At 29.8% G+C, this 25,162-nt stretch overlaps 1 protein-coding gene across 4 annotated transcripts in view; it reads left to right on the top strand.

The window, feature by feature from the left end:
- Dsp1 (Dorsal switch protein 1) overlaps positions 1 to 25,162 on the top strand; it is a 67,509-nt gene that overhangs the window by 28,152 nt on the left and 14,195 nt on the right. For all 4 annotated transcript variants that reach the window (XM_075302597.1, XM_075302596.1, XM_075302595.1 and 1 more), the window contains one exon: positions 22,762 to 22,929. In XM_075302597.1, the coding sequence (XP_075158712.1) occupies positions 22,762 to 22,929 (168 nt within the window). The remainder of the gene's footprint in view (positions 1 to 22,761; positions 22,930 to 25,162) is intronic.

Genomic DNA, 25,162 nt, shown 5'->3' with positions numbered 1-25,162 from the left:
GATTATGGATTTGATGTGGTCACCACAATTCAGCTATTATATTTGACAAAGATAACAGTATATTTGTACAATTTACAATATGAGTAAGAATTTATTTGGTTATAAACAAATTGCCTTTTTTTAATAATCAAATCAAAAATCCCAAAAATAATTTTCATTCTCTAAATTAAACTACTTATATTTTATTATTATCTTGAAAATATCAATAAGTTGTCTATTTGATTAATCGGTATTCCATTATCCAGTTAATCGCGTCCCAATAACTTTACTTTTTCCAGTAAAAGCTGGTACAATATTCGGTTATCACATTGAAATTTTCACGGTTAATTTAATAAAATAATTATTTAATATAAGCAAATAATTTTACTCAATTCATGCGAACAATAGTTTTTATTTACAAATATGATTGTTTTCATTTAAATTTGTTTATTATTATATTAACATAGTATCGGCCTTAGGGACTTAAGCGAGAACCGCCGTAGCATTGCATACAAGTAGCCATGGGCTCATGATAAACTAATTCCCAGGCATACTATATACTAAACAACAATACTACAGAAACAATCGAACTTACCGACACATTTATATAACGCAAAAAGAAGGTTTTAATTGCTTGGAATTATTAGAAATCTGTAATATAGGGCAACTATTTAATTGTGCATTTGACATCTAGACATGTAGTACATCATATGTGAGTACCTACCAGTTGTGTCACCGTCACTTGTAATATTTTCATCTTGTCAAGGGGTCAGATTAGACCGAACACCTCATCTGTTTGTCCACACAGTAATGCAAATGATATGATCACTTTTTCTTGGTCTCAGACGGTGAAAAAATCCGATATAAGGTGCACGAACTAATATTTCAATTTAGACAAATCGACTATTCTTTTTTTTTTTGAGCTGTGGTTAAAACGGCTAATCTTACACATTCATATTCACCGCATATCAATTAAAAAAACACATACACACAATATAAAAATTTGTCGTATTGAAGTATTATAAAAAATCGGCTTGGACTTTCCATTTTTTGTCAAAATGTCGATTAGTGAAAAAGTAGATTTTCGACTTTTGTATTCTTAAGTGAATTCTTTCGAAAGTTGACACTATTTACCACTTATCTACTACTATAAAAATTGGAAAATGTTTTAAAATTAAAAACGTTTTAAAATTGAGCCCTCCTATAAATGTGGATAAAAGTTAGGCGACCGTTGGTGTCTATTTCTAGGGGTTTGCGGTGCTTACAGCAGGGCTGTGGAGCCGGTGTCGGAGTCTTGGAGTCGGAGTCTGAAGATTTTGCTGAAGTCGGAGTCGGAGTCGTAAAAATTTTGCTCGACTCCGACTCCGGCTAAACCAATTTTTTTTAAACACTTCACATTTTTGTAACTAAGCAAGTTTTTACTCAAATTAGTTTCCATTGCGTTATTCATTCGATCACTGTACAGCATGATTGTAAATGAAAATCAACTTCCAATTACGGCTATCTTTTTATGTTTCCTAGAATGTTAGACTAGCAGATGGGCTGGATCGATCCATTTTAATGTCCATATCAATTTATTTGAAATATTTCGAACAATCGAAATTATTTTTTTTTACATTTTATTTTAAGGGTATATACATATGTGGAATATTGACAGAACATTTTTTCAAAGTTGTTTTTTATAGAAAATTTTGTCAAAATTTTATTTCTATAAAAAATTTTCAAAATTTTGTTACTATAGAAATATTTTTTTCTATAGAAAATTTTATTTACTAGACAAAAATTTTTCCAAAATTGTATACTCACTCATTCAATGAATGTATCATAAATGCATTTATGCGAAATTGTCTAAAAAGTTATAAATATTTCCCAAATATTGCCAGAGATTTTGTAGAAGTCTTATTTGAGATTTTATCAAAATGTAGATCTAAATACAAAGTTGTGCAGAGTATATTATAATCGGCCCGTCCGACTTTAGACTTTCCTTGCATTTTTATTTTTTGTTAAAATTGTGTTACGTCCCATAACGTTAGATTTAAATTTTAAGTACATAGATTTTGTAGAAGTATATACAATTTTGTCTAAATCGGTTCAGATTCAAATTCATGCATATGGGAATATAAACCTTTATATAGCCCGCAATAAATTTAAAGGATTTGAGATAGTATCAATAATTTTGGTCCAAAAATACATATACTGTTCGTATGTTCTCATATTATGATCGGTATTTTATATCATTATTTTATTTATTAAACATTGCCCTAAATTTGAAATATAGAGTTCAATTGGCATCTAATGTGAAATTAAGACCTTTTTTTGCACACATAAATACGATACTTTATATCGATCCACTTACGGTACCCCCACAATAGAACTACAAAATAGTGGTATTAAAATGAGATTTAGTTATATAACCCGGAGACGACTCCGGGGTCGGAGTCGGAGTCCGAGTCGAGCTCATGAAAAATGCTGGAGTCGGAGTCGAGCAAAATTGGCTCGACTCCACAGTCCTGGCTTACAGTGAACATGGGGACAACCCCTTCTAAACAAACAAAAATCGATAATTGGCCTTCAAAACGCCGATTAACCGGAACCCAAGCTGTTTAACAATTTATTTCATATCGAATTGTCCCAGTCAAAACATCCAGTACAAATAAAAAAAAACTCAAAGTCCTCCATATGGGAAAAACAAGACCCTATGCCAACTAAAATTGAGAAGAGAAAAAACAGTATTAGAGAATGAAATGGATTCATACATAATGGAGTCTGCTATTCTACGTAACTGTAACACATTTGAATCTTGAATGAATTCTCTTGAAAAGATTTAAGAGCAACTACAATAAAATATTTCTTTTTTTCTCAAAGAATTCGAATTTGATGGAGAAAATGTACAAAGATCTTTTTTATTATATCAAACAGCTCAATTTATCTGTAAGTTTCGAAAGAATATTATAAGACTTGGTCAGAAATACCTTTTATTGTTGCGTTTTTTAAGTCTTCAATAAAATATGTTAATATTGAAGTAAAATACTCCAAAAATCTATAATTACAAATTTTCTTCAGACGAATATTACGTTTTTTGCGAACATCGTCTTAGGCCAAAAAACCTGCTTCGGCCGAGCTTTAATACATAATCACAGATTAGTTTATAAATTCAAGCATTTTGACGTATTATTGTTTATTGATTATTTTCCTTTTTCAATTGTGATAGATTATTTTCAAGGTCATAAAAAGTTATGTTTGATACCGTTTTCTGTAATAATACATACATATAACCCCATAGAAAAATGTGTGAATATAAATATAGCCCTACTACAACTTTCTCATATAAGAATTATCCAATCCTCCTTAAATACATATGTGTGTACATTTAACTCCTGTATACGAATGTATCATCATAGAGCTGCAGTAAAGAAAAAAGATGCAAACAATTCTACTACTATGATATATGTATGTATGAATGTAGATGGGTAAATTTTTTTGTCTTGCAGAATTCCCAAACATAAAGAGGTTTTTGTCACCACCCACACCATGATGGAAATGAGCAACAGCGTGTGCCATGTCTTTTGAATGAAACTTTTTCCCTAAAACTTTATGAAAAATACCAAGAAATATAATAATGATGTAAAAAAAAAAATCAAAGAGGACAACAAAAGAAATCCGACCGTCGAAACGGTAGCAGCAGCAGCAGTGGCAGACTCGGTTGGCTTTTGTTGAAAGTACAAAGCATTTTGTATGGGTGTTAAAGAAACAAAAAAATGCTAAAACGCCAGCTGGCTTGTTAATGTGATGAGTTTTTGTTGCTTTGAATGTGCGAATGTATGAGTGCTTTTGTTTTGATGTTTTCATTTGCTTTTATTGTTGTAGTTGGTGTTATTATCACTGGGTTACCAATGGAAATGACATTGACATTGAATCGAATACACCAACAAAAGCAGCAACAGTAACAACAACAACAATAGAATAAAAGAAACAAACAATCCTATTTTATAGCTCAATATATTGTATATGTACACATATTTATGTAAACATAGACCGAGGAATGATGACAGGAGCTATTACAAACCATCAGTATTAAATACTACACGAATGTAATTTTTTTTTTACCCATCAACACATTACAAACACAGCTCACTTTCCCCATCCGCTGTGAGGCAGTGTGTTGCAGTATTGTAAATAATTACAACATAAATAATGGAAAGGTTATGGTGACGCTGGCTAAATATTTGTGTAAAGCCATGAAGTATATCTTGTTTGCCACATAGTATAAACAAATAATATTTTTAGCCGGTATTTGGTTAGGGGGCATGTATAAGAGATATATCGAAAGCCTGGGGTTTATGAGATTAGAAGAATCGGAAATGATTATATGTTTAATTGGCTAGACAGAAAAAAAATCTGATTCTGTCACAAAATGATCCAATTAGGTTAGGTTAGGTTGTAGAGGGTGACATCAATGTCTTGTATTGATGCCCACTTAGACCAGTATAGGTCCATTGTGATCCCTCGATGTGATTTTTCAATCTTTCTTCTTCCGATGCGGCCGCTTTGTCCCAGAAACTTCCATCTGCTCGTTCTCTTTAAAAGAAATCTCAAAATAACCAACCAGAGGCCCTGATGAAGGCAAGTATGTTCCTTAAGCTGCACTCCCGTAGATCAGTGAGAGTCCGAAAGAAAAAGGAGCCCAGTATCTTGTTTCTTCTAAAGGATAAAGCTGGGCACTGACACAGGAAGTGGTACGAGTCCTCCGTAACTTCCGGGTCCAGGCACCATCTACAGATATCATCGTCTTTAAGTCCTATTCTTACCATGTGTTTCCCAAGTGTGTTGTGTCCTGTTATGATTGATACAATTAATTATTTTTTAATTGAAATTGCTTGTCAATCACGACAATGATTATATCATTCTCAAAATCAATTAGAAATAAAAAATATTCTTGATTACAAGAAATTTATTGATTTCTTCGGCACTTTCAATTAATATTTTATTTGGTTCAATAAAAAAATTATTGATTTTTTATTCGTAAAACTCAATTTAAAAAATTAGTAAAATTTTTGTAATTTTATAAGAGTTTATAATTTCTTATATTAGTTTAGTTCGGCTCGAGGTCATGGGAATGAAAAATACAGATGTTGTTTTTTGTGAGTTGTAATTTTATTTACAAATATCCAATATTTCGATACGTCTTCCATGCTCGTCCTCCGGGAAATTAATTTTAGAAGTAAAAAAACTATAAACTTGTTCAATAAAGTGTACATTTGCAACATTTCTTGTGAATTTTCCGATTATAATTATATTTGGATTCTTCTAGGGATTTAAGACAAAACTTAATACAGTGAAACCTCAAATTTGGACAATCTGAAAACCCGACACTTTCCAAAAGTGGTCAATTGTATGGGGACGTTTTTTATATGAACACCTCTAATAAATAATAAATAATAAACATAATGAGAAAAAGCAGGCCTAGGCTAGCTTTTTTCTTTGCTTTAAAGCGGCTTTAGTTTTTCCAACACACATAGAAAAGCATAGGTTAGGTGGCAGCCCGATGTATCAGGCTCACTTAGACTATTGAGTCCTTTGTGATACCACATTGGTGAACTTCTCTCTTATCACTGAGTGCTGTCCGATTCCATGCTAAGCTCAATAACAAGGGACCTCCATTTTATAGCCGAGTCCGAACGGCGTTCCACATTGCAGTGAAACCTCTTAGAGAAGCTTTGAAACCCTCAGAAATGTCACCATCATTACTGAGGTGGGATAATCAACCGCTGAAAAACTTTTTGGTGTTCTGTCGAAGCAGGAATCGAACCCACGACCTTGTGAATGCAAGGCGGGCATGCTAATCATTGCACCACGTTGGCTCCCATAGAAAAGCATAATTCTCGCTTCATAAATATAAACAAAATTATATTTCGATATGCTAAACTGGAAGCAATAAATGTTTTTAATTTCGATTATTTGCCCTTGGGGGAAGTTTATAGATAGCCCGATTCTTTTTGAACGTTCGCAATTTTTATTTTTCACCGGAGCAACCACAGAACAATTAGTTCAGTCACTTCCGCTAATTCTCTATAGTAAAGCGGAATCCTAAAAATATAGGTTTTTCTTTAATTTCTATACTGATGGCTACAAACTGAATTGGCCTAGCAGGTTCTACTCAAAAGAACTTAATATCACGTTAAAATTATAGTATTTTCCAAGCTGGAGTATTATGTATATTATAAGTACAACAGATGGAAATCCTATAATCAAATCCATGAACTGTTTTTCTTCAGGCGAAAACTCGCAGTAAACTGCCGAAAAACCTCTCATTGAGATGGTTGAGCAGTTTAATAGTCACCTAAATATGTGTGCTTGAGGATTGTACATATATGTTTTTTATCGTTTATAGTTTTTATGATAATCCTATGAATAGTTACTGACTAATTTTAAATGGATACATATATATATATATTCCAACGGGTCCTAAATATTTATTAATATTCTACTTTGTAATCCGCTTGTTTCTTGCTTTTCTCGATTATATTATTTTTACTTAACGAATTAAATGTGGATTTCTTTATTTTAATTTAAAGTTGTATTCATGTTGTGTTGTGTATGCATACATAAAATATTGGTGCCATATTTGCTTGTTTCTTTTCTGTTTTCCTTCTTAATATTTTCCCGGGACATACATTTAAACATTCCATATATTTCAAGTTTTGTGTATACTTTGATAGTTAAAATTGTAAAAAGGTATCAAGAAATCAACCAAGATGAAGAGAAGCGGAAAATCCCATTTAACTTGGTCTGTTGGTCTTTCGGGCTAGCCTGTTTTTGATATTGTAGTCATACATTTGGTATTCAAAAAGTTCGTTGACCAAAATTTTTGTTCAGTAGTTTTACTCTTTTAACATTCACAAAAGCGTTGTGTACACTCTACTGCCTCTAATAAAATATTTATGAGAATTAAAAAAAATACACATAAACAAATATTTCACGTTCGAATTTTTTTAAGATCTCTCTGTTTTGAAGGGATACCAAAATAAATTGAAATTCATAAAATCATATTTGTATACATAATTAGTTTTAATTGGTTTCGATATCTTCGAAAATACCTGCTGAATTTCGCTTACACCAATAATTCCTTGAATAACAAAAAAACTGACTGAAAACATGTTTATTACATTATACGGCCATTAGTAATTTATTATTCGTCTAATAGGAAAGCATTCCTTGGGATTTAAAATGTGAATTTTTGTGTATACAGTGGCCAAATATCAGTCAAATGCATTGCATTTTGAGAGTAGTCATCACAAATTGTTGAATAACTCACCACAATGGAATGCATTTTGCAAAGGCAGTTTTACTACTGGTAATGTGAATTGTAATCAGATGTGGTTACCTAGTTTTTGCTGGGAACTTGTAGGTTTTTTTTCAATTTTAACTTAAAATTTTTTGAAAGTCAGGTTTCCTCGGTTTAAAAAAAAAAGGTTTTCGGCACATACCTTTCTCATGTCCTAATACAATCAGTTGATTTCTACACGCTATTTTATTCAATTCCATTTTACGGTCATTCAAATCATTCAGCGGGAACTAATCAAGACAATATTTTTCTTTAACTCTTAAAGAAAGGAAGATTTATCATTTACATGGAAACAATGTACGATGTTCAAGATTCACAACGTCCGCCCAACTCCTTTTTTCGAGTCTATTTTTTTTATTTGTTTTTTTTTTTCTATCTCTATTTTCCATCTAATTTTTGAATTCTCCCACGGCATTATTTTGATATCTTTAGCCATTTGGTAGTCATTTTTGTTAAATTTAAAAATTTCAGTTTTATTTTTCGGATCACCAACCATAACACGATGTTGCGATACACAATCATATTGCTTACTTTATGAGCAATCACACACCATTACGCTTATTGATTGCACAATCCTTGGCTATTTCACAATCCTGCTTCGTTTTAGTTTCGACATGGAAATATACACAAAAATAAATTTGTTTATAGATACAGCAGAAAAAAAAAACTGCTAAAACAGCAAAAAGTCTGCTGAAAAAAGGGAAAGAAAATTTTGAAAATCAGTTGGGTAAAATTTTAAAACATATAAACGCATAAAAGTTTTAAGAATTGTTCGCTAGACTATGCATTACAAAAAATATCGAAGCTGACACCGACTGTGGTGTTGCAGACTTTTTCTATGAGGGTAACACAATTATGTTTTTGTCAGATATACACCTAGATAATTGTTTTTGTTTTCTAATTGAATTTGATTCGCTTAAGAAATACACGATACACGTCGGCGCTGTAAATTATTATTTTTTTAATTAATGAATTCAAATGTAATCTCTTACCAAATTGGGTCAGTTTCAATTCGGCTTGTGTTATTGTTGGCATATTTTTCTTCATAATTTAAAATTTAAAGTGAAAGTTACGGATTGTTCAAAAACAATCATAGTAAAAAGTATTCCGGATTTGAATAGGTATTGTGATGATTACATATGAGTTGGCTCCTAAACAAGTTCTTGGAATTTTTGTTACTGCCTCCACCGGACACGTTGAGCACAGCAGTAGGTTTTTAACCTTTTCGTGTTTATCATGGAAAACGTGTCTTGTATTATAATACATAATGTGGTGTGGTGAGTGTGCGTGTTTTTTTATAGCAGGAAACCAGAAACGAAGAGAAATTATCTTTAAAATATTCTGAAAATTCCTTTATTGTACGGTTTTTTTACAATTTGGAATGAATATATATGTACTTGTATCTGGATATATTTTACGTATCGTCATATAATATGAATTTGAAAAATAATTGTCCTGGAAACTTCACAACAATAATTACTATATCGATGTCTCCATTCCAGTGTGGTATGCTAAGTATGCTAAGTCTAAAAAGTGAATTTTACAGGAAACAAGTTCAAAAGTTTTTTTTTTTTTTGAATTTCTCAAAAAAACGTATGAAGATACAAATTAACTTTTTCGGTCTTAAAATTATGTTTATTGTAGATTTGTTTTAGTATGTACGAATTAAAAATATGTAGTAATAATAGAACATGGCTAAAAATGACTTAGACCACTTTAGACCGAACAAAGCTTTTTGCACTTTTTGGATTTTTAAAACTTTAGTCACAAGCTACGTACAATATCAACCATAACTTTTGATAGAAGTGTCCAATAAATTCCAACTTTTGACAGGATGCAATTTACATCAATCCTAACAAAAAACAACGAATTCCATCAAAAAATGCTAAGTCGACTTAGCTTACTCTGGAATGAGGACATCGATATGTACATGAGAGAAAATAGTAGCTATAATGATAAATAACCGGTTTATTTTTAAGCGAAATATTTATACTATTTTTTGCAGATTATTAAAATACCCAGATGTAATACTCTACATAAGGTATTGAATTGAAAATACAAAAACCGAAAACCGGCTATTGTGATTTTGAAAATACCAGTTCTACAGGTCCACCGAACATAGAATTTTCATAAAAACCGACTCTCGGTGCAAGAAGATAAACAACAAAAATTTGGAAGTTCTTCCTAAGTAATTACTTTCAATGTCCATCCAAAAATGCTTTTCTAGAGATGGACTCAATTTTCACTTTAAAAGAAGTTCTTTTGGGGTGATATATAAAAATCCTTACCGAGTATAAAACACAGTAAGGATAAACAAAATAATGAAAATTTCCAAAAAAAAAAATATTTGAAAAGTGTCCTGATCCATTTCTCGGCAGACGTGGAATTTGCGATCAAATATTTGCTAGTATTGTACAAAACGCACTTAACATAAGTAGAGATTCAAGTAGAAAAGGATAAGAGAAATCTTTTTTATGCTTTTCCGTATTTTTTTTAAATTGAAATCCGAAATGTCACACTTGAAGAACTAATTTGAAATCAATGCTGAAAAAAGGGTTCTGGGGTTACCGAGTATAAAACACAGTAAGGATAAACAAAATAATGAAAATTTCCAAAAAAAATATTTGAAAAGTGTCCTGATCCATTTCTCGGCAGACGTGGAATTTGCGATCAAATATTTGCTAGTATTGTACAAAATGCACTTAACATAAGTAGAGATTCAAGTAGAAAAGGATAAGAGATATCTTTTCTATGCTTTTCCGTATTTTTTTTTTTTAATTGAAATCCGAAATATCACACTTGAAGAACTAATTTGAAATCAATGCTGAAAAAAGGGTTCTGGCCTAGAGCTTCCGACCCAATTGTGCACCACTTCCTGATAAAAAAAAAACAATTTCATTGCTTTTTTTGTATAATCTGCATTTGCTGGAAGTCAACAGGTTGTCATACTCTGGTTTTGATCACTTTAATAGTAGTCAATTGAAATAAAGGGTGATACGGTAAAAATTTGGTCAAGGGAAAACGCGTGTAAATCGGTGAAATCCTTTATTTAAAAAATCAAATTAAATTTCTTTTTCAAGTTTAATTAGTATAAAATTCAGCAAAAATATTCAGTTAGGCTTTCGCTTTTCCAAATCCGAATTGCCGGGCCTCACGCTTGACACCTGCCATCAGATTTTGTACAGCCACCTTGTCCACCTTCTTCGCCGCAGAAAGCCAGTTTGCCTTGAACTGCTGCTCGTCCTTAGCTGTTTTTTTGGTCTTCTTTAGGTTCCGCTTGTATTGTGCCCAGTATTTCTCAATTGGGCGGAGCTCTGGCGTGTTGGGGGACGTTCTTGTCCTTGGGAACCACCTTATACTGACCAAATTTTGACCGTATCACACACCCTTTACAGTAGGTAAATGTCAACTTTTCGACTTTTTCAAAATTCGACTTTTCTTTGCTTCCCATTACTTTAAAAAAATTAAGAAAGGTATACATTTTGAATTTTAAATTTTTTCAAAATTTGAAAAATTTTATACTTACCCTACGGGAAATGGATCAACCCCAGGACCGGTACAGGGTTAGTCCCTGATGTGTATGGACCTGTCACAGTTCTGGTCCAAGCGTATGGAATGGACCGGTCAGTTTAACATGGGTTTATCATTGACTGGGAAAATTTACACTTTAGGACACGACTTCATCAAAGGACACGTCCTGGAATAACTTAGTAGGACTACCCCATAGACAACTGCTCATTAAACAGTTTGGGGAAAACTTTTAGGACCCTGTTTCCATCCGTGTCGCGCCAGAACAGAATATGTAGAACAATGAATAATTCTGATAGTTGTATTGTAGTAAAAGTGTGGATTCAAGAAGATTTTAATATCAAGTGAGTATAAAAGTCAATAAATTATATGACAATTATTTTTTTTTTACTGGAGAACTAGTACCAGTCCTGTAATGGGTCCATTAGTGGCAATTTGCACTGATTTCCCGTAGGGTATAGTTCGAATGTTTTGAGCTGCGATAAAACCGGTATGTTCAAGCGTAATCATACAAATAACTCAATAATCTGCCAATAACACTAATATAAAGTAACTGTAACTTCTAGTTAGACAATCGTACAAGTGTGAATTTGGTAACATTTCGTGTTACCTACCGGTTACATTAAATAATTAGTTATACAAATATAAAGTTACTTAACGTTAAGTAATAAACTGAAGGACGCGGATAGACAAGATGATTTTCCTATTTGCTTTTAATGGTTGGCCAGCAAACTAACCGAAACATTAAATAACGAAAAGCAAAAAAAAAAAAAACAAAAAAAGGAAACCTTCCATACACTATACAAATATGGGAAAGAAGAAAACCAGAAATATAAATGCCATACGCTTGGACGCTCTTTTTATTTTCATTTTCTTTTCTCTAGCCTTTATCGCTTTAGGTGGTGATGACGATGCTGTTTTCCTCACTCTCGATTTATATGACTATTTAAACATTTGGCGTAGATAGGCCAGTAGATCAGTAATTTTAGGTTTTTGGTGCATTTATGCTCGCTCTTTCATTTTCTTTAATCCATTTTACCTTTATGCATTAATCTATCCAGGTCGTCTTCCATATTCTTTGAAAGAGAATTTAGCTTAAAACTGGTTCCGTGAATTACGGCTTTCTTTGGAATCTAATGTAGGATGTGTACTTGCAAAAAAAGAAACATACATTATTGTAATGCATCATTCGTTGTAACATGACCATGAGAAAAGAACAATGATATGGTTGATATTTTTCTTATCCTAAAAGTTCAACAAGGGATTATCTTTTTTCCATATTTTAGAAAAGACCATTCATTAATACAGGATAATATGCTTCATTTGCTTGCAAATAAATTACATAAATTGAAAAAGTTTTTCAAATTTTTCTATAGAAATAAAATTTTGACAAAATTTTCTATAGAAATAAAATTTTGACAAAATGTTCTATAGAAATAAAATTTTGACAAATTATTCTATATAAATAAAATTTTGTCAACATTTTTTTTCTAAAGAAATAAAATTTTGACAAAATTTTCTAGAGAAATAAAATTATGACACAATTTCTGATAGAAATAAAAGTTTGACAAAAAAATTGTTTGACAAAATTTTCTATAGAAATAATTTTTTGCCAGAATTTTCTATAGAAATAAAATTTTGACAAAATTTTCTATAGAAAAAAATTTGACAAAATTTTCTATAGAAATAAAATTTTGACAAAATTTTCTATATAAATAAAATGTTGACAAAATTGTCTATAGAAATAATTTTTTGCCTAATTTTCTATAGAAACAAAATTTTGAAAAAAAATTCTATAGAAATAAAATTTTAACAAAATTTTCTATAGAAATAAAATGTTGAAAAAATTGTCTATAGAAATAATTTTTTTGCCTAATTTTTTATAGAAACAAAATTTTCTATAGAAATAAAATTTTGACAAATTTTTCTATAGAAATAAAATTTTGACAAAATTTTCTATAGAAATATAATTTTCACAAAATTTTCTATATAAATAAAATGTTGACAAAATTTTCTATACAAATAAATTTTTGACAAAATTTTCTATAGAAATTAAATGTTGAAAAAATTGTCTATAGAAATAATTTTTTGTCTATTTTTTTATAGAAACAAAATTTTCTATAGAAATAAAATTTTGACAAAATTTTCTATAGAAATAAAATTTTGACAAAATTTTCTATAGAAATAAAATTTTGACAAAATTTTCTATAGAAATAAAATTTTGACAAAATTGTCTATAAAAATATATTTTTTTTTCTATAGAAATAAAATTTTGACAAAATTTTCTATAGAAATATAATTTTGACAAAATTTTCTATAGAAATAAAATTTTGACAAAATTTACTATATAAATTTTTGAAAATGAAATTTTTTTGCTTGGTAGTTTTTGGGTAAATTTCATCCAAATTTTGGTAGCAACCGTGATTGCAACACTAGAGTTGCCAATCCCGAAATATAAACGCCAATCCTCGTATAGTAGTGTTTTCAGTACTTTTTCCATAGAAATTTTTTTATAGAAATAAAATTTTCTATATAAATAAAATGTTGACAAAATTTTCTATAGAAATAAAATTTTGACAAAATTTTCTATAGAAATAAAATGTTGAAAAAATTGTCTATAGAAATAATTTTTTCCCTAATTTTTTATAGAAACAAAATTTTCTATAGAAATAAAATTTTGACAAATTTTTCTATAGAAATAAAATTTTGACAAAATTTTCTATAGAAATAAATTTTGACAAAATTTTGTCAAAATTTTCTATAGAAATAAAATTTTAACAAATTTTTCTATAGAAATAAAATTTTGACAAATTTTTCTATAGAAATAAAATTTTGACAAATTTTTCTATAGAAATAAAATTTTGACAAAATTTTCTATAGAAATAAAATTTTGACAAAATTTTTTATAGAAATAAAATTTTGACAAAATTTTCTATAGAAATAAAATTTTGACAAAATTTTCTATAGAAATATAATTTTCACAAAATTTTCTATATAAATAAAATGTTGACAAAATTTTCTATACAAATAAATTTTTGACAAAATTTTCTATAGAAATTAAATGTTGAAAAAATTGTCTATAGAAATAATTTTTTGTCTATTTTTTTATAGAAACAAAATTTTCTATAGAAATAAAATTTTGACAAAATTTTCTATAGAAATATAATTCTCCCAAAATTTTCTATAGAAATAAAATTTGACAAAATTTTCTATAGAAATAAGATTTTGACAAAATTTTCTATAGAAATAAAATTTTGACAAAATTTTCTATAGAAATATAATTTTGACAAAATTTTCTATAGAAATAAAATTTTGACAAAATTTTCTATAGAAATAAAATTTTGACAAAATTTTCTATAGAAATAAAATTTTGACAAAATTTTCTATAGAAATAAAATTTTGACAAAATTTTCTATAGAAATAAAATTTTGACAAAATTGTCTATAAAAATATATTTTTTTTTTTCTATAGAAATAAAATTTTGACAAAATTTTCTATAGAAATATAATTTTGACAAAATTTTCTATAGAAATATAATTCTCCCAAAATTTTCTATTGAAATAAAATTTGACAAAATTTTCTATAGAAATAAGATTTTGACAAAATTTTCTATAGAAATAAAATTTTTACAAAATTTTCTATAGAAATAAAATTTTTACAAAATTTTCTATAGAAATATAATTTTGACAAAATTTTCTATAGAAATAAAATTTTGACAAAATTTTATATAGAAATAAAATTTTGACAAAATTTTCTATAGAAATAAAATTTTGACAAAATTTTCTATAGAAATAAAATTTTGACAAAATTTTCTATAGAAATAAAATTTTGACAAAATTGTCTATAAAAATATATTTTTTTTCTATAGAAATAAAATTTTGACAAAATTTTCTATAGAAATATAATTTTGACAAAATTTTCTATAGAAATAAAATTTTGACAAAATTTACTATATAAATTTTTGAAAATGAAAATTTTTTGCTTGGTAGTTTTTGGGTAAATTTCATCCAAATTTTGGTAGCAACCGTGATTGCAACACTAGAGTTGCCCAATCCCGAAATATAAACGCCAATCCTCGTATAGTAGTGTTTTCAGTACTTTTTTCACTCTGATCAACACTGTACGATTAGGCTATTTGTTATCCAGTAGCCATCATAAAATCAATCACATTATTATTATAATTCTATAATATACACTATTCTGCGAAGAAACGCGACGATAATAGGCCGCCTAAAAATGTCATTTTGCACTAGGTGAAAGGGCACTAAATGTTGATATTGCCCTACTTAGGTCAATAAATATCTTGAAAAGAAACTGTTGGTCCCAAATGGTAACTAGTTTTTTATTGATGTGAGTAAACCATGGTCATCTCAGTTCCTAGAAATATAATAACATTGACTATTGTGGAATTTATATTTGAAATCGTTGCTCTTCGAGACGATGACTAATGCTATGACTACGCTTATAGAAAAAGTGCAAAAAAGTATAGTAAATTAACATTCATTCATTAAAAAAAATAAATGAAAGACAATATGGTAGCATACTAGTGAATACCATTAAACAACGAAGCGCTCATACTATTTGTATTTGCTTATGGCAAATACTATATTTGTATAATTCTTTTTTTTTTATTTTCTTAATACATTCATCCGCATTGTAGAAAATCAGTGAATGAATGAATACAAGTGTTGACAGAATTGAGGGATTGAATGATCGAACGAAAAAAAATGAAAGCGGTATTAGCAGATGACGTAGCTTTTCTTCGCAGTCAGTGGTATTAGCAAAGTGAAGTCAATATGAATGAATGGTATCTGCATACGATGGTCAGCTGTTAAAGTTTTTAAAAAAGTCAGATTGGTAACATTATGTTAGAATGGATTCAAAGGGGTAATAACTGCCCAGCAAAAGAGCAATGAAAATGTTCTTCTTGGATCCGAAAATAGTGTAAATTCCACTCATAAGCAATGAATCTTACATGGGCTTTTCATAGCAACGAATTTTATATGAGCTATTTCAGTATTTGTCTATAAGACGAAGAGATATACAATGAAACTTATCACTATTAGGATTGTACTCATAAATAGAGTACAATTTTTATTGAAATGTCTGTCCTCAATTACAAAAATTAATGTATCAATCACAGTTCTAATTGGGCATATAAAATACTTAATTAAAATAGAAAATACTTAAAAATTAATTGTTTTCAGTAGCAAACGTCAATTAATTTTTTAATTGATTCAATTAAACATTTATTTAATGTTGATTGTAAAACTCACACAAAAAATGTTTTTTTTTTCTGATTTAATCACGATATTAATTGATTTAATAAATTTTTTATTTGAAATGTCTTCAATCACGAAAATGGTCATAGAAAAAATTCTTGATTAAAATATTAATTGACTTCATTAGCAAATTTCAATTAAGTTTTTAATTAGATTCAATTAAAAATTTCATTGATGTTGATTGCAAAACTCAATTCATTTTTTAATTAAAAAATTTAACTATTCATCACTTATCATCATCACTTGTTTTAACTGACTTACGGCCATTTTCATGTAGCTCCGTTAGGCTTTAACTGCCAGTTAACTGAAAGTAAATTGCAAATATCTTCTATCCAGTTAAATTTAAGTGAAAAATTTTTGTCAGTTAAGTTCCTAACTGACATATGGAATATATATGCAAGATGACAGCTTCGTCCATAATACGGTTTAAAAGTTGGTTAGTTAACGGAACACTAACGGAGCTATATGAAAATGGGGGTTAGTCTTCCAAATTCGATTAAAAAGTTAATTGTATCAATTAATTTTTTTAATTAAAAATGAATTAATTTTCAATCATTGACTTAATTAACTTAATGTTTCTATCTAGATTAAAAAGTTAATTGTATAAATTAATTTATTAATTGACAAAATGTCAACTTCAATCAATATTTTGGTGATATTTTTTTCTGTGTAACTAGACACCTCCCACCCACTTCTGAGAGGTTTCACTGTATATACTATACAGAACACGATTGCCACTCTAGCCAAAAAGAATCTATCATAATTGGGAGAAAATTTTACCAAACATCTATCATACAAAAATCTTATTTTTTCAAAAATTTTTTGTATAGAGACAATTTTGTCAAAATTTTATTTCTACCATTTTTTCAAAATCAAAATTTTGTTTTATAAAATTTTGTCAAAATTTTATTTCTATAAAATTTTTTATCAAAATTTTAATTCTATAGAAAATTTTGTCAACATTTTATTTCTATAGAAAATTTTGTCAAAAATTTATTTATGTAGAACACGATTGCCACTCGAGCCAAAAAGATTCTACCATAATTGGGAGAAAATTTTACCAAAAATCTACCAAACAAAAAATTTTATTTATGTAGAAAATTTTTTCAAAATGTTATTTATAGAGAACATTTGTCAAAATTTTAATTTTACCGATTTTTTTTTTCAAAGTTTTTTTCTATAGAAAATTTTATTTCTATAGAAAATTTTGTCAAAATTTTATTACTATAGAAAATTTTCAATTTTTCAATTTCAATTTTTCAATTAATTTATTAATTGCCAAATGTCAACTTCAATCAATATTTTGGTGATATTTTTTTCTGTGTAACTAGACACCTCCCAAAAATCTATCATACAAAAATCTTATTTTGTCAATTTTTTTTATAGAGACCATTTTGTCAAAATTTTATTTCTACCATTTTTTTTTTCAAAATTTTATTTTAGAAAATTTTGTCAAAATTTTATTTCTACAAAAATTTGTATCAAAATTTTAATTCTATAGAAAATTTTGTCAACATTTTATTCCTATAGAAAATTTTATCAAAATTTTATTTCTATAGAACACGATTGCCACTCGAGCCAAAAAGAATCTACCATAATTGGGAGAACATTTTACCAAAAATCTACCAAACAAAAAATTTTATGTTGTCAAAATTTTATTTATGTAGAAATTTTTTCAAAATTTTATTTATAGAGAACATTTTGTTAAAATTTTATTTCTATAGAAAATTTTGTCAAAATTTTATTTCTATAGAAAATTTTATCAAAATTTTGTTTCTATGGACAATTTTGTCAAAATTTTATTTCTACAGAAAGTTTTGTCAAAATTGTATAATATACAAACTTTTTTTTTGAAATTTTCGAATAGAATGAAACATGTGAAACCTTGTTGGAGGTGGATTAGTTCAACGAAAGTTTTTTTAATTTAGTTTTCCTTTAAGTTAACCTAATCTAAGCCCCCTAATATTGTTTCCTTGAAACTATTGGGCTGGACACACACTTTATTCCAATCTCAGCTAACTAAATGGACTAAACACAATGCACCTTTACAATAATAACGCGAAATATTTGAATTTCTCATTTTGGCGCCAATTTTTCCTCAGCTCAGCTTTTTTGTTTTGAATATCTTTTTAAACTACACGTGCGCTTGTTTATGGAAGCAGATAATGTATTTATATGTACACATGTATCTTCATATCTATGTTGACTGAATACAAAAAAAAAATGCGGTATACAACGTAACTACATAACTGATTATTGTTTTTGTGTACCCCACCCCACGTACTATATACAATGTGAACAAATGAATAATTTTTTTGTTATTCATATTGCGTGCACCTCTTCTTCTATGCATCATCACATTGTGAGAGAGAAGGCGAGGGCGAGGCGAGACGACGCCGCCACTTTGTTGACGGTTAATAGAAATATGGTATTTTATTATTCGTTTTGTAACTTATTCAAGTGAAAATATTTATGGGAAATTTCTATTTTAGTGTTTAATGGTTGTGTTTTCTTTCCTATCTATTCGCATTGAGGATTTTTTTGTTAGCGATGAAAAGGTTGTTGACACATATAGATAGCCGGTATATGGTTCTGTTGGGTTGTACAACGCGTAAGAGCATGAAATAATTGGCAAAATGCCGGCTTGCATTGTGACCTCATATTGACATACAAATCAGCAGAAAAATTTTGTCCAAATACTTTCTATAGCGTTATTTGGGAATATATTCAAAGTGAGGCCTTTTGTACTATAATTCGGTTTAGTTCAGTTTATTATATAAGTACGTTTATGCAAGCTCATTTAGAGGTATGGTATAAGGGCTTTTTACCGGGGTTTTTTCATATTTTCACCAAATGGTACTTCAATCCAATACTAAAAAATATTTAAATTTTGGTTGAAAAGTCTGCTAAACACAGCAGTCGGTGTTTGCTATTACATATATGTAGTTTGTGGTCTAGTGGACAATAATTTGTAAAACTTATATTCTAAATAGTAGAGAGTAATCATCATTTCTTTCCAGTATTTGAATGTGGTACTACTAGAGTCACCATAGGGTTTATGGTTACCATGATAAACTCACGTATTCTCGGTTTCTAGTTCAGATTCTAAGAGGCTATAATTTTCTTGAAGGAAGGAATCTATCTAGATTTTGGACGAATTTTAATTTATTAATTTTTCTACAATTTATTATATCGTTAAAAATAAAAACTTTTACTTCGAGGGATTTTTACAGGATCCCGTAAAAATCTCCGCTTTCTCGCGAAAGGTAAAAGTCTGAGAAAAAATCCCAAATTCCAGTTTTTATTTGCAACTTTTATAGATAGCAGAAATCGGGATTGATAACTGATGTTTTGAGATCATTCATAAATATAAACGGTGAGAAAAATTATCTGGCGACACTGTTTAAGACATTCAAGCTGAAATGGCACGCACTTTGGAGGTTATTCCGAAAATAAACTTGTAACAAATGTTACGAGAATTGAAAAAAAAACGTTGGCAACCGGTATATTATGACCGATGGGTATTAAGGGGGACGAATTAGATTTGAATAAATAAATAAAGAATTCTAAAAATATGAATACATTCTTGCCCTTTTTTACTAACATTAGTATATAAGATAATTCATAATCTTGCTAAACTTATATAGTTTCCAATTCCCTTGTACACACAAAAAAATTTTTTCTGGTTCAATCACCAAATTAATTGATCCAATTAATTTTTTAATTGAAATGTCTTCAATCACGAATATGATAGTATCAATCACAGTTTGGGCATAGAAAAAATTCTTGATTAAAAAATTAATTGATTTTTTCAGCAAATTTCAATTAATTTTTTAAATGATTCAATTAAAAATTTAATTGATGTTGATTGTAAAACTCAATTAATTTATTCATTAAAAAAGGTAACTATTTTTAATTACTTTCTGAATTGGCTTAGAGTTTTTATTTGGATTAACAAATGATTGTTTGAAATACATTTTTAATTAAAAAAAAAATCGGCACTTTTTTTTTAACCCTTTCACTACCGATGTCCGCTTTGAAGGACATTCGAAAAAGACACCCAATTCTATTTTTCCACTTAGTTTTAATTTATTTCTCGATGTTATTTTAAAGTAGAGGCTTTAATCTAAAAAACCTATAAATATTTTCCATATTGGTGAGGTCCAAAATACATTTTTGTAAACTTCTTTAGAAATAAACGAAAAATACGAAAATTTGAGACAATTTTTCTACTGTATGTTTCTAGTAAATGGACATTCATACGAAAACTATAGCTGACACTTTTTCGGATTCTTTTTTGTATTTTTGCTCACACTTTGAAGGACATTATAGGCCAAATAGCGCCTATTTTCGTAAGGCCACTTGGTCACAATTCAAGAATCAAATTTTCAAAACAAGCTCATATAGCTCTTGCAGTATTTGAAGTAGGTTTTCAAAATGGCAATTTTTGTTCTACATGCTGTTAGTACAAGTAAAAACAGAAAAAAAATTAAAGTTTTTAACATTAGGTTTATTTCGATAGTGAAAGGGTTAACTGAATTAGTCTTCCGAATTTGATTAAAAAGTTAATTGTATCAATTAATTTTTTAATTAAAAATTTAAAAATTTTCAATCATTGACTTAATTAACTTAATGTTTCTATCATGATTAAAAAGTTAGTTGTATCAATTAATTTATTAATTGAAAAAATTTTCAACTTCAATTAACTTTTTAATTGGAAATATTTTGGTTATATTTTTTTCTGTGTATGTTTCTGTTGCTAATTATCGATATTAGAGAAATATTGAACTGCTCATCCACCTGTGTGATAGGTATGCGGTAATTTATAGCCGTTTTCAAATTGAAGAAAACAGCTTCCAAACATTTGATTGCCTGTCAATGGTGAATTTCCAGGTCCTTTGGATAGACAGCAAAAATCTTTTGATTTCCAGACAATGTAACTTTTATTATTATTAGTGGCCTAACATCGGCGTTTAAAATGTCTTATGTTTAAAAGGTCTTTTGCGAGTATCATCTGGTAATGTGCCCTTTGTCTTTTTCCTACCAAAGTGTAGGAAAAGTAACTTTTATTATTATAATAGCCTAAAAATTTGAACATCAGCTTTTAAAATGTCTTATGTTTAAAAGGTCTTTTTCGAGACTTTGTAGTATCATCTGGCAATTTGCCCTTGGTCTTTTTCCTATCAAAGTGATAGTATTTAAAGTTCGGTCCCTTAGGGTATGGTCACATTAGGAAAATATTTGACCAAAACGAGTGTCAAACTTTTTACCAAGGCCATTTTCGAAATATCCGAATACTGTTTTTGGAAAATACTCCTATCGTGATGTTATATATCCAACACGAGCCAAATATGTTTGGAAGTTTTACGGTAGCGACGAGTTCTTTTTGATTTAAATAAATATTTGTATAGTTAGTTTGACCGTGCCGTTTGCCTGTTTGATATAAGTAGATTCGAAGGGTTTGCAGATATCCAATCCCCTTATCCATTAACCCTAACGACGTTTTTTTTAACACTTCACTGAATTTCGCAAATGAGTCAAAATATCTAATGTATAAATTTTGACGACTTATCCGGATATCGCTCCCTTTTACCAGCTTTAACTATGCCTTACACCAATTCATGGGGCAAGTGGTACTGATTTCTTGCGTTTGGAAGTAAAGTGCTACTGCATTCAAAAATCTCTTTAACGACGGAAAACTACCGATGGCTTAGGAACGCCCCAACTTGTCAAAAAGTTCCCACAGCTTAATTCTTGGTCATTGCCCAACATGGTAACTTTAGTAGAAATCCATCCAAGGTCTCCCGAATGTTTGTATGAGCATAAATAATTAAGGAGAAATGCTAAACATTATTTGGTTTCACATTAGAAAATTTAGTTACTGAAAATAATTTCCATTTCAACAATGTTTCTCCCAACGACATCATTAATCATAATAGCCTTCATTATTTTCATTTCTCGACACTTTTGTGCGGAACAATTTTTATGTATATGTGTGTAGCAATAATCTCGAGGGGTCCTTTAATGGTTGTACCACAAATAAATACATGCACACATTGTAGGGTTTTGCCATACAAATTTACACTCATGTACTATAGGAAGAGGTCATATATACGTGCGTGTTAGTACCCTTTAATGAATTTCCATTCAAAATGCAGAGTTTAATTTAACTCTATTGTTCTAGAATTGACATTTGGATCCCAACAATTTGTATTGGTGTTTGTTGTTTTTTTCTTTGGCGCTGTTACATCATAATTTTTGTGCTGCCATATTCGATCAAAATTGTGAGAGAAAAATTATATGATAGTATATGATAACCCATCGCCACCAAGTGGAATGATATAGTATTACCTTGTTTTTGAGCTTTTGTATAAAATTGAATCAATTTGGATTTTTTCTAAATGTATTATACGACACCGATATGTGCATTACAAACTCAAACCCTTAAGTAAATGCAAACGAGAGATTTCAAGGATCAAGAAGATGATCAAGTTCTATCATCAAATTCTTGAACTTTACTCTCTACTAATATTACAACCTAATCCTAATGCTACGTCATCACCAATCTTCTAATATTATGCAAAAACAAAAAGAAACTACATCGATATTTATCGTTCTCATTTACAGAATAATACAATACGGGCTGTTGGAGGTAAACCGGATGCAAAACCCCGCGGACGAATGACAGCTTATGCCTATTTTGTACAGACATGCCGTGAGGAACACAAGAAAAAACATCCCGATGAGACAGTCATATTCGCAGAATTCTCTAGAAAATGTGCTGAAAGATGGAAGGTAAGAAAAATTATATTTTTTATTATGAACCTTTAGCAATTTAAAACGCAAATTTGAATCATGTAGTAAGCCTGGTACAAAGATCACGTTTTCGCACGAAAAACTGTTATAGTTCATATAAAAAGCGTTTTGTCCAGAATAACTGCTAACTCTTATTGATGCAAATCTGGGATTCTCGTACCGTAAAATAGGCAGACTTCATATTATTTCGCATAAATAAATTAACAACCCTGTGATTGGGATCCTATTCATGGTGATACATGTTGACATTCGTTTTTCGCTGGAACGAATTTAGTACTAATTTCTTGTGATATTGGATATAATTGATGACATCTCAATAGTGCAAATCTCGTCAGTACAGCAAATTGAGCTATAATATATTAAGCATTTTTCCATTCACAATAACTGGTTGGTTTGAACCCACACAGAATAAAAAGTTCACGAAATTTTTTCCAATTCCAAGTCCTAATTGAGTTTTAAAAAATATTCAATTAAAAATTTAAATAAATCAACCATTTTTTTTAATTGAAACAACAATCAATCACAATAATTAATAGTACCAATTAACTTTTTAATTGACTTTCAATTAATTTTTTAATTGATACTATCATTTCTGTGATTGATGATGTCATTTCAATTACAAATTAATTGGATCAATAAATTTCGTGATTGAATCACAAAAATTTTCTTGTGTGCAGTACCCTGTGTATGTAAGGCGGTCATGCTAACCAATGCTGCCAACTAGAGGTGTGCACGTGACGAAATTATCGTGACTCATGAACATTTTCGTGAGTCGTGAGTCACGCTAATGGCAACGGCGTGAGTGTTCGTGAGCGTGATTAACAAACCACCGTGGTGCAATGGTTAGCATGCCCGCCTTGCACATACAAGGTCGTGGGTTCGATTCCTGCTTCGACCGAACACCAAAAAGTTTTTCAGCGGTGGATTATCCCACCTCAGTAATGCTGGTGACATTTCTGAGGGTTTCAAAGCTTCTCTAAGTGGTTTCACTGCAATGTGGAACGCCGTTCGGACTCGGCTATAAAAAGGAGGTCCCTTGTCCTTGAGCTTAACATAGAATTGGGCAGCACTCAGTGATAAGAGAGAAGTTCACCAATGTGGTGTCACAATGGACTGAATAGTCTAAGTGAGCCTGATACATCGGGCTGCCACCTAACATAACCTAACAAACCAAATGTCTTGCGTGAGCGTGAATCACGAAAATTTTCGTGACTCACGGGTGAGTCGTGAGTCACGCTGATGGCAACGGCGTGAGTTTGCATGAGCGTGATTAACAAACCAAATGTCTTGCACACTCGCCAAAATCATTTCTTCGTGAGTGTGCGTCAGTAACGAATATCGCAAAAGTACCCTCTCGAAAATAATCCCCCCTACGGACAAAGCGTTTATGAGTTGAATTCATTTACAATTTTAGTTAGCCCTGGCATGTTAAGAGTTCAATAACGCTCTCAATTTTAATCATGCTCATGTTTTCAGACACGTCGCTAAGGTAAATTACTCATAAAATTATTCGTGAGTCACGACATTTTCGTGCGTGAGTACAAAAGAAAGATCCACGGCTGGAGTAAGGGGGAGACGTCCTTAAACGACAAGCAGGCTAAGTGATATTTCAAAAAATGGATATATGTACATCTTTGAAAGAAAAAAAAAACTGGGGAGAAAAATTGTTCTTACTAGTTTTGGACGCCATCATATGAAATTTTTAAAATACCAAAAGTTAAAAAATTTAGTGAGCCTATAAATCTCTTATTTTCCCTGTCATAATTAGCAAGTCTTTGGGATATTTAACACCTCTCCACAAAAGTGTTAGTAAAGATCAAAGTATCATCGTGTTTATACATGCTTCTCTTACTATTTCGAAACAAACGTATTTCAGGTCTGTGTTACACCATTAAAAAAAAATCTGTCCCAGTCGGAAGAGCTTTATCAAAAGGCTTGCTCAAGAACCCCTAATATTTTATAACGCTCTGTTAACTTGGGGATTTTTTTTTGGGAAAGAAGAACGTGTGTGTGTGTATGTGTTTGTATGGTTTTGGTACATTAATAGAACCAGCGGAGCAGCCAAACCAGGCAGCCAAGCAAATCCGTCGATCCAAACCAATGAACACATTCGTTCATTCTGCACTCGCCCTCTTTCCTCCATTTCCCCCTTATATCCAGGGATTTGGCACTTTATAAATTGCTTTTTGCCATAGTTGCTGCAATACTGAGG

Source organism: Haematobia irritans, chromosome 3 (genome assembly GCF_050003625.1).
Source record: "Haematobia irritans isolate KBUSLIRL chromosome 3, ASM5000362v1, whole genome shotgun sequence".
Lineage (NCBI taxonomy): Eukaryota > Metazoa > Arthropoda > Insecta > Diptera > Muscidae > Haematobia > Haematobia irritans.
The sequence above is the reverse complement of the archived record's forward strand: the minus strand, read 5'-3'. Positions and strand labels throughout refer to the sequence as shown.